At 42.0% G+C, this 14,403-nt stretch overlaps 1 protein-coding gene across 3 annotated transcripts in view; it reads left to right on the plus strand.

Annotated features, from left to right (window-relative positions):
• The window catches only part of OSBPL8 (oxysterol binding protein like 8), a 943,374-nt gene that overhangs the window by 804,353 nt on the left and 124,618 nt on the right, over positions 1–14,403 (plus strand). For all 3 annotated transcript variants that reach the window (XM_069229570.1, XM_069229571.1, XM_069229572.1), the window contains one exon: positions 6,913–7,010. In XM_069229570.1, coding sequence (XP_069085671.1) covers positions 6,913–7,010 — 98 coding nt within the window. The remainder of the gene's footprint in view (positions 1–6,912; positions 7,011–14,403) is intronic.

The following is a 14,403-nucleotide window of genomic DNA, read 5'->3' on the forward strand; positions in this document are numbered from 1 at the left end:
CCGTTCCCTCCTTTCCGACAGGCACTCGTTTGTATTGTTTTTATCCTTTGGAGAAAGTGCTTTTAAAGTCATTACACATGCAAAATAAAAATTCTGAGTAAGCCTTTGAGTAACCTGCCAAACATTACTTTTCTGCATCTTGAGCCGGTATTTCATGGTTTTCCTCTATGTTCTTATTCTCACTATTATAATCTTTTGTGGTATCAGTTTTTGTTAAACCTTAAAATGGCTTCTACTTGCATTTATTCTGGGGTGCGGGTACCAGGCAAGATGGTTGCTCTAGCCATCCGAAGTGCAAACAAGTAATTTTGAAAATATTCTCTGTCAAGTGCATGCACAGTCTGGACCCAAAATGTATTTATATGTATTTTGTTATATTTGCCAGTCTTCAAGCAAGCTTTCCTTCTATAGCAACATAACATGTTGCTTCTAGATAGCTGGGGCTAAATAACAAACAAGTTGTGCTTGTCCCATTGACTCAGACTACCAATGACAGCTCCCTTTTGTCTGAAGGAGTCCTTTGACAATAGTTGGAGGACTGATGTAAAAAGACACACCTTTTGGTATGACGTTTGCTCCAAACTTACAACAAACGTTTGGAGGCATATTTCATTTTATTCAATGTATTGTAGTCTGCCCTTTTTCAAATTATCAAGATAAATGCATAAGAAAGTGTGGTCTTCATTAAGTGCTGAAACTAAAGTGGTTCCATCACAGTAAATTGATTGTGACCTACAGTGCTCCCCTTAAGACCAGCACTTGCTGCAGAAGTTGGCAGATTTTTTTTTTAACTTAATGTAACAGACTGCTATAGCTGTCCACTGTGAGGGTCAATGTCATCAATACAATGACATCCCATATTGCTAATTGTTACACACTGCCGCTAGTTCCTCTACTAATTGTCTATTTTACATGTATAGAATGATGGTGCATTTCTGTGCTCACTTCTGTGTGTATTGCATACATGAAAAGCAGCCTTCTGGTACTTCCTGGTCTTGTTTTACCTTTATATGAATACTAATTCAGATAGCTGCACTAAGGGCTGCAAGTTGAGGGGAAATTTGTACTCACCAGGCCACATATCCTCTTTTAATTGTATTCAATATGTAACTGTTTATTACTTTTCCAATTTTCTTTTTTCTTTTTTTTTTTTTTAGTCCTCAAAAGAGACAAGAGGCACCTAAGCATTAATGGTACAACCGGGTTGTTTTTCCGTACAGGTTCCCACCCTGCCATCAGACCTCTTTCAACATATTAGGGTTTCCAGAGTTCCACTCCGTACTCCTCTCCATGTTGCTTTATCTTTAATCCTCGGACCTCTATGCTGGGAAGAATTTTTAAAAACAGTCCCACAACCTCATTCTGTTCTGTGTCCCATCTGCACAGTCCAATCTATAAATACTTCTTGCCGATCAAATCCACGTTAACGCATTTGGTGCCTCAAGGGATAATCATTTCCTGCAAATCTCCCTGCGTGCAACCAACTCCAAGATAAAAATTAAACTTGACTGGTACTTCCCCAATTTAGTGCTGGGCCCTTCACCATTCAGAACAGCAAATATGACCAAAGCCAGGCTTACCTTAATCTCCCTCTCAAATATTAAGTATAAGATCTTACCCACTTCTTGCCAGAAGAGTTGGACCTTCGGACACTGCCAGAATAGTTGAACGTCATCAGCCTTTTCTAGCCCACACTTAAGACAGCACCTTCTCCTTGGTCCTCCTAGCTTCATCAGTCTCTTTGGAGACCAGTATGCCCTGTGGACTATAAACAAGTGTTTTTTCCTTAACAGGCAGATTTGACCACGTGCCAAAGTGTAGACATGGATACTTGCCAGAAATTTGTTAGCTCTGGCAGGTTGGATTTCCACTTCTCCTCTGGCATTGTTAACGTCCCATCCTCCCCTTGCGCCAACATCCAGTACCACTTAGACACTTCCTTCTTCCCCCAATAGCGTCTTTACTCCTTCAACTTCCCTAGCTCCGAAGTCTCTTTGTGCTCCTGCCCAGCTAACTAGTTGGTAATATTTGAACTTCGACATCCTCTTTCCCATAAGCTGATCAAGGTCATCCCAGGTTATCAGCACCGCCTCTTTTGTAGCTGTCCCCACGTTGTAATCCCAACATCCTTGAAGGGAAGTGCTAAAGCATCCTGTAAACACTCTGATGTAGCCAGGGAAGTTCCATACTGGGGCAAACTGGCTGTAATATGGATTTTTTTAGATCCTCCTAGCATGCATCCATATTCTACAAACCGCTCTCTATTTTTAGCCTGAACTTCTTGAAATATTTGGGGTGGCCGAATTTAAATAAAAAATATGCACCGCCTTCCTTGTGACTTTCAGTTAACGCTCGGTATAAGGGGGAAATTTGCTGGAAATCATCTTGTAACAATAACCTTGCATTTTTTAATTGAAAGCCCCAGTTGTAAACTTGAAAGTCTGGTAACGCCCCATCAACCTTCTTCTTGCATAGCTTTTTCCAAGCAATGTGGACCCCTTTATGGGCCCATATAAAACTGTTTAGTGCTGCTTGAAGCTTATTAAACCACTGTGTTTTAACTCAAGTGGGATAACTGTAAAGATAAATGTAAACTTAGATAGTTATCATTTGAACTGTGTATCACCTCTAGCAAATGACAATGGAAGACAGGCCCAGGAATTCAAAGTCCTCTTTATTTCTACAAGAAGCTTACTAAAATTGACTTGTGCCATCTGATTTAGATCCTTAACCACTTGCACACCTAGATAGCTGAATTCATTTTTCTCCAGTGTGCTGAAAGATTCGGTGTTCCAGAACATTAATTAAATTTTCTGCTGATCTATTTGGTACCCAGATAACTTTCCAAACTCCGTCATAATCCCTTTTAGCCTCTGCAGTTGTGTGTGTAGATCATCAGGTCATCTGCATATAATGCCACCTTCTTCACCCAATCCCAGTACTTAAATGGGACAATCTGTTGTTTCTCCCTCAACCTAACTGCTAAGGGTTCACTATATAGATTAAAAAGTATTGGTGATAAAGGGCAACCCTGCCGCTTCCCTCTCTGTATTTGAATTTTATCAGTAAGGTTACCATTAATCAAAAACCTTGCCCCCGGCTGTCTATATATTGCCTTGATCGCATTAAGAAAGCGATCACCCAGCCTGCAATGATTGATTACTGTACATAGGAAGGGCCACCTTACCCTGTCAAAACCTTTCGTAGAATCAAAAGCCATTATAGTCAAAGGTAAGTTTCCTTCTGTTGCCATATCTATAGCTGATATTAGGTTGTGCATCAACTGTGCTGTTGTCTCCCCTTCATGAACCCTTTGTGATCCACATGTATCAAACCCCCCAACACTTTATCCAATCTTCTAGCCAAGACCTGTGTGTAAATATTATACTCGTTGTTTAACAAAGAGATTGGCCTATATGACTCGATCTTTCCCGGACTTTAAAAGTATATTAATTACCGCGCCGTCCCATGAAATTGGTTGAGCACAACTACTCTTATAGTGTCCAGCAGCCTAGTCATGCCCGGAGCTAACTCCTCCCTTAGTTTCATGTACAGTTCACTCAGTAGGGAGTCTGGTCCTGAAGCCTTCCCCTTTTTGAACTACTTAATTACTTTATTTACTTCCTCTTGGCTTATCTCTTGATTTAGACCCTGCTATTGATCTAGCTGTAAAGAGGGGAGGTTTAGTTCTCGCAGCCAACTAGCTGTCTGCGCTCCTGAGATTGAATTCTCATCTGAAAACAAAGACTGGAAAAAATTCACAAAAGCCTGTTCTATACTTTGATCATCTGAGCAGCGCTCCCCCTTCTCCTTTATAAGTATCTCTGTACTCACATTCTTTATCTTTTCTGCCCTCGTTTTCTAAGCCAGCGACCTTCCACATCCCTCCCCATACTCATAATGAGCCAACTTGCTCGCCTATTATCTCTTTTTTTCACACAAACCTCCAAGTAATTGGCCAATTCCTCTCTTATCCCTCTAAGATTATTTGTACAGTTAACCCACGCCTGATAATGACAACATTCCAGTTCCCTTTGACATGCTTCTATCCTGTCCTCTAATGTCTTTACTTTAGACTTATGAGTTTTCCTACCAAAGGCTGCACAGCTGATTATGCTCCCCCTGATAAAAGCTCTGTAAGTGTCTCAGACCACATTATTAGGACCGAATATCTATTAAACTCACATCCCTTATCAGACAGTGGACACCCTCCCTCATCTTAGGGGAACCAACTACTGGTCTTATGGACATAGATTCATCTCGAACAGGATCCAGTTCCTCACCAGTCAATAGGTGTTGCCGCACCTCTGCCTTCATTAGTTGTCCATTCAATTACTGAAGAGGGGTTGGGCCACAAGGATATATCCTACCCTGTGCGGTTTAGTATTTGACACAAGCCACCTTCCCCCTGGATCTGCAGCATAATTCTCTACCCTAACTAATTCTGATGTCTTAAAAAGAATGGCGATGCCTTTTACATTGCATCGTTGGTTTGTGCATGCAAACTGACTAATCCATATCTGATGTTTTAAAATCTCGCTCCACACTTCCTAAAGTAAGTGCGTTTCCTGCAGTATTATAACATTGTCATCAAAGTGTTTTAAATATTCTAGTATTTTTCTCACCCGGCCCCCTAAGCCTGTTTACATTCCAGGACAGGACCCTTAACCTCAGTTTATTTATCACGTTAACCCTATATCCCCTGCCTTTATAGCCTATGAGGAAATGTTTTTTTCTTTTTATCCCACATGCTCTCCACCTCATGCAGCAAACCTTCCCCTGAACCAATTATGATCCATCCTGCACCCCTCCTGAACTCCCTCTTACCCTACCTGGGGAACCCTCACACTTGCTTTATTGGATATCTCCGATACCCTTGGGCTCCATCTCCACAGTAGCTACCCTCTGCTTCCTTTCATTTGCTCCCTTATATTGTACATTTTGTTATTCCACATAATCTTAGGATCGTTGGAAATTTCAAGCTGACAGCAGCCCGAGTGATCTGAGCTCCTCTATAAATTTACCAAAATTCCCATTGATGATCCTGTGTCGCTTTGGAAATGTCTGATCTAATCCGAAAGGATATTTCATCCTTCTTAAAATAATTAACTCTTAAAGCTTCAGAGAGCTCTTTTATAGACTAAGTCTTAAAATCAATCAGTATCTTCCTCGTTTTTTCCCTGTTCAGATTTCTCTCGAAAGGGTATGGTGAGCCCTCTGAATGTCAGCTGCTGTGTCCACTGATGCTGTTGAAGGGATGTATTCCTTTATCAGATCAACCACAAATCCTTTTAGATCTCCTCTTTCCATACCTTCTGGGACATTCAATATTGTAATATTATTCCTCTATGCTTTGTTTTCCAGTATCTCTATTTTAAGGTGTAATTCTTTTTCACTGGATTTTAATGCTTGAATCTCCCTCCGGTTGAGGTCAGTCTCTTTACTTAAACCTTTAATATATGCCTCCATCTTACACATCCTTTCCGAAGATTTGCCTATTTTAGCCTCCAAATTCTCACAAGCCCCCTGTATTTGTTTTCTGGTACTTCTCTGAAATTGCGAACCTCTGCTTTATTTCTGTTGTAAGTACCGCTAATAATGAATCTGTGGGAACAATTCCCTGTATCTGGCTTCTGATTACATGTATCCAGTAGTGACTGCTCTTGGGACTCTTGAAACTCCGGGGCACCCCCTCATTCTCTTGCTCAGGAAAAACCTGACTCAAGGCTTAAAATTTATTCATGAGTGTGAGCACTGAACTACCTGCAACCGGTGTGTCAGGGGTGGCTGACATGTTTGTCGAATCTTTCAGAGGTGAAGTGTTCTGTCCCCCCTCCTTATAATCCCTCTCGTCTATCAGGGCTCCTTTCCTTTCCCTTCTATTCCTCAAAACATAGCCAGTTCCCTTTCCACTCTCACTCCGCTTAACCTCATTATTGCTGAAAACGGCTTGTGTTACCTTATTCTTTTAAAGTTTATTTGGAGAATGTGATGACCCAGGTGAGGGGTGGCCAGTCTGCGCAAGTCCCTCCCCAGTCTGCCTCCTGGGGGACATAGAATTATGCCCGGAGCACTCCTGCTCGATGTGCTCCTCACATGTCCACTAACCTCTTCTCTCTGTGCTTCTCCTGCCTGTAATGCCCCGGGAGCACAGCCACGCTGCAGCACGCCGCTCTCTGCCAATCCCCTGGGCCTCACATCCCCAGGGCTCTATCCCACCAGAGGTGCCTCTCCATGTATTGCTCCTGTCACCTTAACCTCCCTGCTGCCGTATTATTCAGAGATCCTCGAGGTTCTGATCAGGTAAGCGAAAAAAAAATCGGGTTAAAATTATTCCTCATTCAGCTTTCCCACCATGCTTGCTCGTAGCTACTGGGTCAGGAGCCCGCGCCCGGCTTCTTAGCTAGCTGCCATGTTACCCCACCTTCAGTAAGTGTGACGTTTTGGGAGCGGATGCTATCAAAATCCTGCAAACACAACACAGATGACGACACAATGCCAGCGATTGTTCCACCCAGCCTACTTTTCAGAACTCTTAGATGATAGGTGTTTTTGCAGTTTTGCTAATTGTGTTTTATTGAGAAATTGTTGTAAATCTATGGCAAATCTTAATTTTAAAGGCTGGGGTATGACCTTTTTGTGGGTTTGAGTAATTGCAGGGCCATTGATACTACTTTTTAACTCTGTTCCTTATAAAGAAACCCTACTTAGGGTAGTTCATAAGTTAGTGTAATTGACAGACAAATTTTGTATTCCTGTTACATTTGCAAATAAGTCATAATTTTGTATCCGGTGTAAACAGTTAGCTAGTAAAAAGCAAGAGTTTCTTCCAACATGCTGTGGGTTGATACAAATTCAAGGGAATGTACTCTTTTAAAGGTCTGCTTTCAAATAGTCCACATTGTTTTGCAGGGATTTTGTATGGCACTATGACTTTAGAGCTTGGAGGAGCTGTGAGCATTACCTGTGAAAAAACTGGTTACAGTGCAGTTATTGAATTCAGACTTAAGGTTAGTATGTCCATAACCACTTGTTTGTTCGTCTTTGTGTTTTGAGTCTTCCATTTTCCACTTCTATTCTCTCATATGTGTTTACTTAATCCATTTGTTTAATGTCATAGCCTATGCTGTGCAGTGTGAATGACCTAAACGTTCAGATAACTGAAAACGTGATATGGGACACTGCAGTGGACGTCGGGAGATGATGCTTTTCTAGTTTAAAGTAGCAAACCGCTGAGACCTTTTATAAATGGATAGCAGTTGAGCGGTTGTGTTCTGCTGATCACAATGACTTCCAAATGTGACTCCAAGCACAGAGATGTCTCCTAATCTTCAGACCTACCCTAGTTTTCTACAGAGTAGTAGTTAACACCTGTAATTCATACAAGTCTTCATGGGATGTAAAGTTTGAACTTGCCAATCTGGTATTAAGTGGCAATCTTATACATGGGATTGGAAAAAGCAGGAATGTTAAAAATTCTCAACGCAATTTGAGTTGGAAGAAACAGGCAGTTACCACCACTCCTACCGGAGAGACATGTAAAAGACTGTGAATGATAGTGAAGCCCATATTATTTACTGTTTTGCTTGGACTTGGGCAGATTTCCTTAGAGGAGGGCCTTAGTTTTCTGCTGCAGGAGTAATAGCCCCATACTAAGATCTCCGCTCTGAAGGAATCACCCTGCATAGATATTCTAAGAATATGACCAAGTAGAAAGTGAGGTCCATTCTAAAGTGGGGTGTGACGTGCATGTAAAAATATTTAAGCAAACTGAATGATATCTGGAAAGATTTACTTAGTGAAGATTACAGGGCACCAGGGTCTAAACAAAGTCCTTCAGGGTGCTGCAAATAATGAAGACCAGTGGGATCAGGGAAGCGGAATTGGTTAATCCTATTTATTTGGTTAATCCTACTTGGTCTGTTTTTCGTCTTTCAAACGTAATGAGCCAGGTTAGTGCTGTGACCTCTAAAACATACCCTGGGCAAGATTTTGTGGGATCTGGTGGCTTGTGATGGCTGGTGCAGCTTAGAATTAAAGAATGATCAGGTCACTAACACTTTCGACACCTACAGGTCATCCATGGCACCCATGGCACCCATTGAGTTATTTTTCCGGGCACAAAACTGATTGAAAGAGATTGTGGATGGAGTTACTATCATTGTGGGATTGGGTCTGTCCTGATTCTGCTGGGTAAAATTGGTCTGCAATGTGGGATAGATTTGAGATATACCTTATGGCCAAAGGTTCTAAGTCAGATTTTCTTGGCAGGCATATCAAAGCCTCTTTTTGAGTAGGTGGTAGAGATCCTGGTTGAGTAAGAGATTTGTCTTAATGTTGTTCTTTCTATAATGCATTTTTGAGAGCACAGTGCCACGGCCATTGAAGTGCACTAGGTTCTCTCACAGGGTTCTAGATCCTTGCAAAAGTTGCCTCCAAATCATCGCACATCTTAAATGTTCGATGATGGAGACACATTCTAAATAGACACATAACAAAGGGATTAAATAAGCCTTACCTCTGAAGCTAACTCCACTACCACAAAATAGAATTAAATCACCACAGTGACTCTCAAAACACAGTAAAGCACCACAAAACTATTATATTCAAACAATGCATATCTTTCTGTCGAGCCCACCTAAAACTCAAACCTCCCAGGTTGGTGCTCATAGCACACTACATAATTGGATAGCCACAAGGTTTTTAAAGCTTAACCTAGTAACATTTGTGTAAAAGTGTTAACTGTGAGCCTGTTGACTATGTAGTCAATGACCTCTGTTGACAATCGTTCATCTACATCTCTGAAGGTGAGGAAACAGCATGCTAGTCCACATGGAGTAAAGTCAGCATCAACGCCACTGTTGACAAAAAGACCAGCCTTAGATACCTGCCGACAGCATCTGCGGATGGCATACCTTTCAGAGACTCACTTGCCAACAACTAAACCATCAAAGGTACAAACACCATCAACAATACTTCAGTCAACGACACAGTCATAACATTTACCGCTGCCACCACTACACATGACTCCCCTATGCCCGGAACATACCTCTCCAAACAAATTTCCACATCATCCTCCAGCCAAGATTTATACATGCAAGAAGAATCCAGTACTGATGATCTTTTCAGTTTAGCTTATACTCCAGGACAAGTGAACTTCAAATACCAGGATCCTGAGGAAGAGCAGGTATGTTCCCCAGAAAAACAGCCTGAAACTTTTCACTTACACTACCCTCCTCAGCACTGGGGAGAAAGGAAATACTATGACCACCACTATGATTCTTATGAATCAGTGTATGAGGACTGTGAACTGAGGCCTATGATGAGAGTGCCGATGGACCTTGTTAAAGATCTACGCCATGTAAAGGCAGACTGTTGCACACCTTGCCAAATTGGTCCACAGCAGCCTCCACATTTCCTGTATCGCAAAGATCACAGGAAGCCAAAAAGCATCCTTCTCAAACCCCATGTCAGCCAGTGCCACAACTTTTAGACGTACCTCAGCCACAAGTCGAGTTGGAAACATCTGATGATGATCAATATAAAGATATAGAAGAGGACAAAACATGCCTAATAAACCCACCTAGAGGAGACAAATGGGATAATTTTATTTTATCTGGTACAACTTCTCAACATGTGGATTTGTCACCAGATAATATTGTTTTTATTCTCTGGATAGGGCTGTAAGAAGGGTTAGCATACCTTTAATGGTCAATGAAACTGACTCCTTCTTGTATGTTTAAGCAAAGAAGTCAGTCAATGCAGTTCAACCAATGGATCACATCTAGCATGGCAAGAAAGAATAAAACTGATGCAAACACCAGCTGCAGTGCTGTGGTAGGATTGTGAATAGATAAGAAATATAAAGTCTCTGAGAACACACCTCTTTGATTCCTGGGTCACCCTCAGGCAGACTCACTTAACATGCAATTGGCACAGCAGTGGTCCAGGAACCCAATGGTACCTTGAACAGCACTGCCTGATCGTGAAGACCACTGAAAGAACATGGAGGGGGAAAGGTTTTCCTCTATGGCTGCCACGTCAGTAGAAGTTGTTAATGACGTGACAATTGTAGGCATATATGACTAACAGATGACTTGCTGCTGGAAGGTAAAAAACAGGAAGTGAAACCTATCCTTCATGAGAGACCGAGCACTGGCTGCACTGTGAGACTCAGCAATGGACGTACCAATTATAGAACTCAGACAACTCGTTGGAGCAGATGTATTGAACAGGTAAGGATAGTTGAGAGCTACCTCATTCAGCCAAGAGGTTCAAAATAAAATCATGGACATGCCATTCAACGTAGAAAGGCAATTTGATAACCATGAGAATGGTGTACTGCAAAGTATCAAAGCTGACTCTTAGATAGCCAGATCTTTGGGTGCCCTACAACAAGGAAAGCTTTGAAGCTTTCGAAAAAGAGGGAGAATGTAGTCATACAGAGGTCTATAAAAAAGCTCTAGAAACACACCATAACAACCAGCCTAACAGCCCAAAATGAGCCGTCAAAATGATGCGCCCCAGCAGCAACAAACATATTGATATAGAAGGGGCAGCAACTCTACTTGAGGAAAAGCACATATGTGTAAAACCCAGCAAAATAGTGGACGCCAGACGTCACTGACACTTTCCAGGCAACGGATACCAAAATACAGCTATGTGGCCCTGTAGGGGGCAGAATCTCTAGCTTCTTCAACATTTACAATTAATACAGACAAATGGGTCCTCGGTATGAGTATGGTCATACTTTGGAGTTTACACAACGCCCACCAACTTCTCAGCTGCCTCGGATAAAACACAAACACCTGCATTTGTTGAAGGCAAAAATTCAAACCATACTATGGAAGGAAGGTATAAACCTGCCCCAAAGCATTATCAAAATATAGGACTCTATTCCAAAGGGTTCCACAGATAAAAGAAAATTGCATAAGGGTAGAGACCCATTCTAGATCTGTAGCAGCTCAGTCTGTATCTGACAAAACAGTAATTTTGGATGGTTATACCCCAGGAAGTATTACTACTAATAGTGAATAGCAAAATCATGTATCTCAGACGCATACTTCCATATTCCCATTCATAGGAAACATTGCAGACTCCTAAGATTCAAAGTAGCCATTGCCGCTGGCACGTTCATGAAGTCTTTGGTTCTGCACTGAGAATCTTTACAAAATGTATTGCTCCAGTTGCAGTTCACTGTCGACATCTAGGCTATCATGTCTACCCTTACCTAGATGACTGGATGCTCAAAGGCTCGTCATTAAAGTCTACCAACAACTACTTGATTGACGCATGTATCGGACTCTTCAAGCTTTCAGCCATTCAGTTGAACAAAAACAATCATCTCTAATCCCCTCAAAGATTCATTTTGTAGTGGCAATAATAGACAGTACACAAGCAAGGGCATTTCCATCAATAGAGAGACAAATTGGTTTATCAGCACTAGCAAAACAGATATTGAGAAAAGAGATAAAAGTATGTCTCCTTAAAATACTGCTAGGCATGTTATCCTCCTGCATATTGCTAATACCAATCTGCAGACTGCACGAGACCTATACAAGAGGAACTAGGCATACAGAGGAACTAAATATCTGGCTCCTTTCAGGACAAGGAAATAGTAACCGCTAAGATTAAACAAGCACTCCCCTTGTGTATATCACCAAACAATATAAATGCAGGACTTACATTCCTTCAACCACAATGTCACCTCGTAGTCACCACAAATGCCTCAATGGAAGGATGGCATGCTCACATCCAGAAACTATCGACAAGAGTACTGTGGGCACCACAGGATAATGTCTGTACGTAAACATGCTCAAGCTCAGAGTGGTCTGAAGAGCATTACAGTCCTTTCTCCCACACATTTACAACTCAAAGGTGCTGATTCGAAAGGGCAGCAGCACCACAGTGTTCTAAAACTAACAAGGTTGGAACACAGAAGTACCTAGGCTATGGCATTTTGTGTTTTACAGACGGGTAACCCTTACAGCAGAGCATCTCCCAAGTACTAGCAAAAATCAGACAAATTAACTCAGCAGAAGGCTGCAGGATTAGCACGAGTGGTCGTTAAAGGAGTGCCCTAAATCAATTATTCCAGTCCTGTGCAAAATCATGGATATGCATGATCACTGCGAAGAAAAACAGGAAATGCCATTCTTATGCAAGTAGACACAAACAACTACATTGCTGGAGAAATGCTCTTTCGATCGGATGGAGCATGATATTTGCCTTTGCCTTTCTTCTAATTCCTCTTTTGCCCAAACTAATTGCCAAAATAAAAAGAGAACCATTGCAGGCTGACTCTCAAAGCCCTCTCGTTGGCCGAGACAGTGGTGGTTCTCAAATTTGCTACAATTAGCCCAGAAGCCACCCATTCTGCTTGAGTTGAAATCGGATCTTCTAAGAAATGCCAGGGTTAGATTCTTCACCCCAACCTGCAGTCTCTCAAATTAGCAGCCTGGCTCCTGAGTGCCATGATTTTTGGAAATATAGATATTCTGCTGGACTGTTAAGATTTCTTGGCACAAGCCAGCGATCTGTCAACTGGCAAAACATACTCTGCAAAATATAAAAAAAAAATTGTGTAGTATCAGACTACAGGAGTGCTTTCTCTTCATTTACAGGCCCATCAAATAGTCACGCAACGCAAAGCTGGGACTCAAGCAAAGTTCCCCTGGCAGCCATCTCACATTCCAAAAGGACATCTGGTGAAACATCTCTTTGGTCACACAGAAGCGTGAAGGAGATTCGGAAAGGTCTATTCAGTGTTCCTACCTTCTTAGAACACCACCAGCAGCCTGCAAATTGAATATAGTGCTTTCAGACTTTATGTCAAACCTATTCGACCAAATTCACAAGTCAGCCTTAAAGTACGTAACCTGGAAAACTGAAGTCTTTCTAACCATAACCTTGGCAAGAAAGATTAGTTAGATCTAGGACTTTACCATCACAAAGCCATTCCAACAATTTTCGAAAGACAATATAAGACTAAGGGCTAACAACAAGTTTGTACCTAAATTACCAACTGAATTTCACCCCAATGAAGTGATAATACTAATAACATTCTTTCAAACCCTGGCGTGTCTAACTGAAAGAGCTCTGCACTCATTGAATGTTGAAAGATATCTCAGACTCTATCAAGAGAGAACTAAGCAACTTAGAAAATCCAGCTGGCTTCTAGTGTCCTTCTCTACACCATGTAAGGGCTTGCCAGTTTTAAAATAGGGAAAATCCAGATGTCACATAAGAGCAGAAAGACATCTAACACACACCGTTAAAGCCCATTCCACGATGAGCTTGGCTGCTTCGTAAACACTCTGTGCTGCTGATAGACATTTGACCAGCAACTATGTGGAGGAGTAGACACATCTTCATGAGACACTATTGCCAGGGAGCAGCTGCATACAGAGATGTGGTGGTGGTGGGGCGGGCAGTTCAAATCATGTGAGCCTTTCTGTTCTATCCCACCATCCTCACCTGATGTACATAATAAATTGTAATGTTAACACTGCTTACTGTTCTGATTCAAGCATGTGAATCTATGAAAGATCTAATGCTGGAGAAAAAAGAAACTTACCTTTAATTGTGGTTCTCCAGCATTGGTATATTTCATAGATTCACATGCTGTCCACTCTCTTCCCCGAATGAAGGCTCGCCTCAGACATTGCAAATAAAGTTTTATATTTCCACTCTTGTGCTAAGAAATCTGAGGTATGACGCTCCCTGGGAGGGTGAGGCCGAGAGCACTCTCGCTTCATTGGACGAGGTTTGGTCTATTAAGAATGGGATTATGTGCTCACACCGCTAGCTTGTTAAACCCAGAGCTGAAACACACACCCATGAATACGCTTAAGAGATCCTCACTTGGATTGTCAATGAGATGCTGGATAAACGTAAGAGGGGAGCGGTAATTAAGGCAGCCCTGCAAACAGCTTCAGATATAGTAATGCTTCAGGAGACTTATCTCCTTTGCAGTAAATGTCCATTTTTGCCTCGTAAGGCATTTGGTCAAGTATACCACTCCGGCTTCCATAGGGGCTTCGATGGGCATGGTGATCCTGGTTTGGAGCCGGATCTCCTTGGTGGTCTTTAGGGTGTGGCACGGCAACTGAGGCTCATATGTGGCGATAACAGGCACCCTTTGGGGCAACCCTCTCTCTTTGTTTAGTGTAAATGCCCCGCCTTCTCTTAGTTCAGACTTCCTAACCAAGCTTTGGGAACTTAGCAGAGAATTGCATACGACACCATGGGTGATGGGAGGAGATTTTAATGGGGTCTGCAACATGGTCCTGGATCGATCCTCTGTATCGCTGGGAATGGATCGGGGGAAGACATTGTTATCAGGTTTTGCACAAAACTGGTACTTGACTGACATGTGGAGAGCTTACCACCCCAGGGAGAGGG

Source organism: Pleurodeles waltl, chromosome 4_1 (genome assembly GCF_031143425.1).
Source record: "Pleurodeles waltl isolate 20211129_DDA chromosome 4_1, aPleWal1.hap1.20221129, whole genome shotgun sequence".
In the NCBI taxonomy this organism is placed as follows: Eukaryota; Metazoa; Chordata; class Amphibia; order Caudata; family Salamandridae; genus Pleurodeles; species Pleurodeles waltl.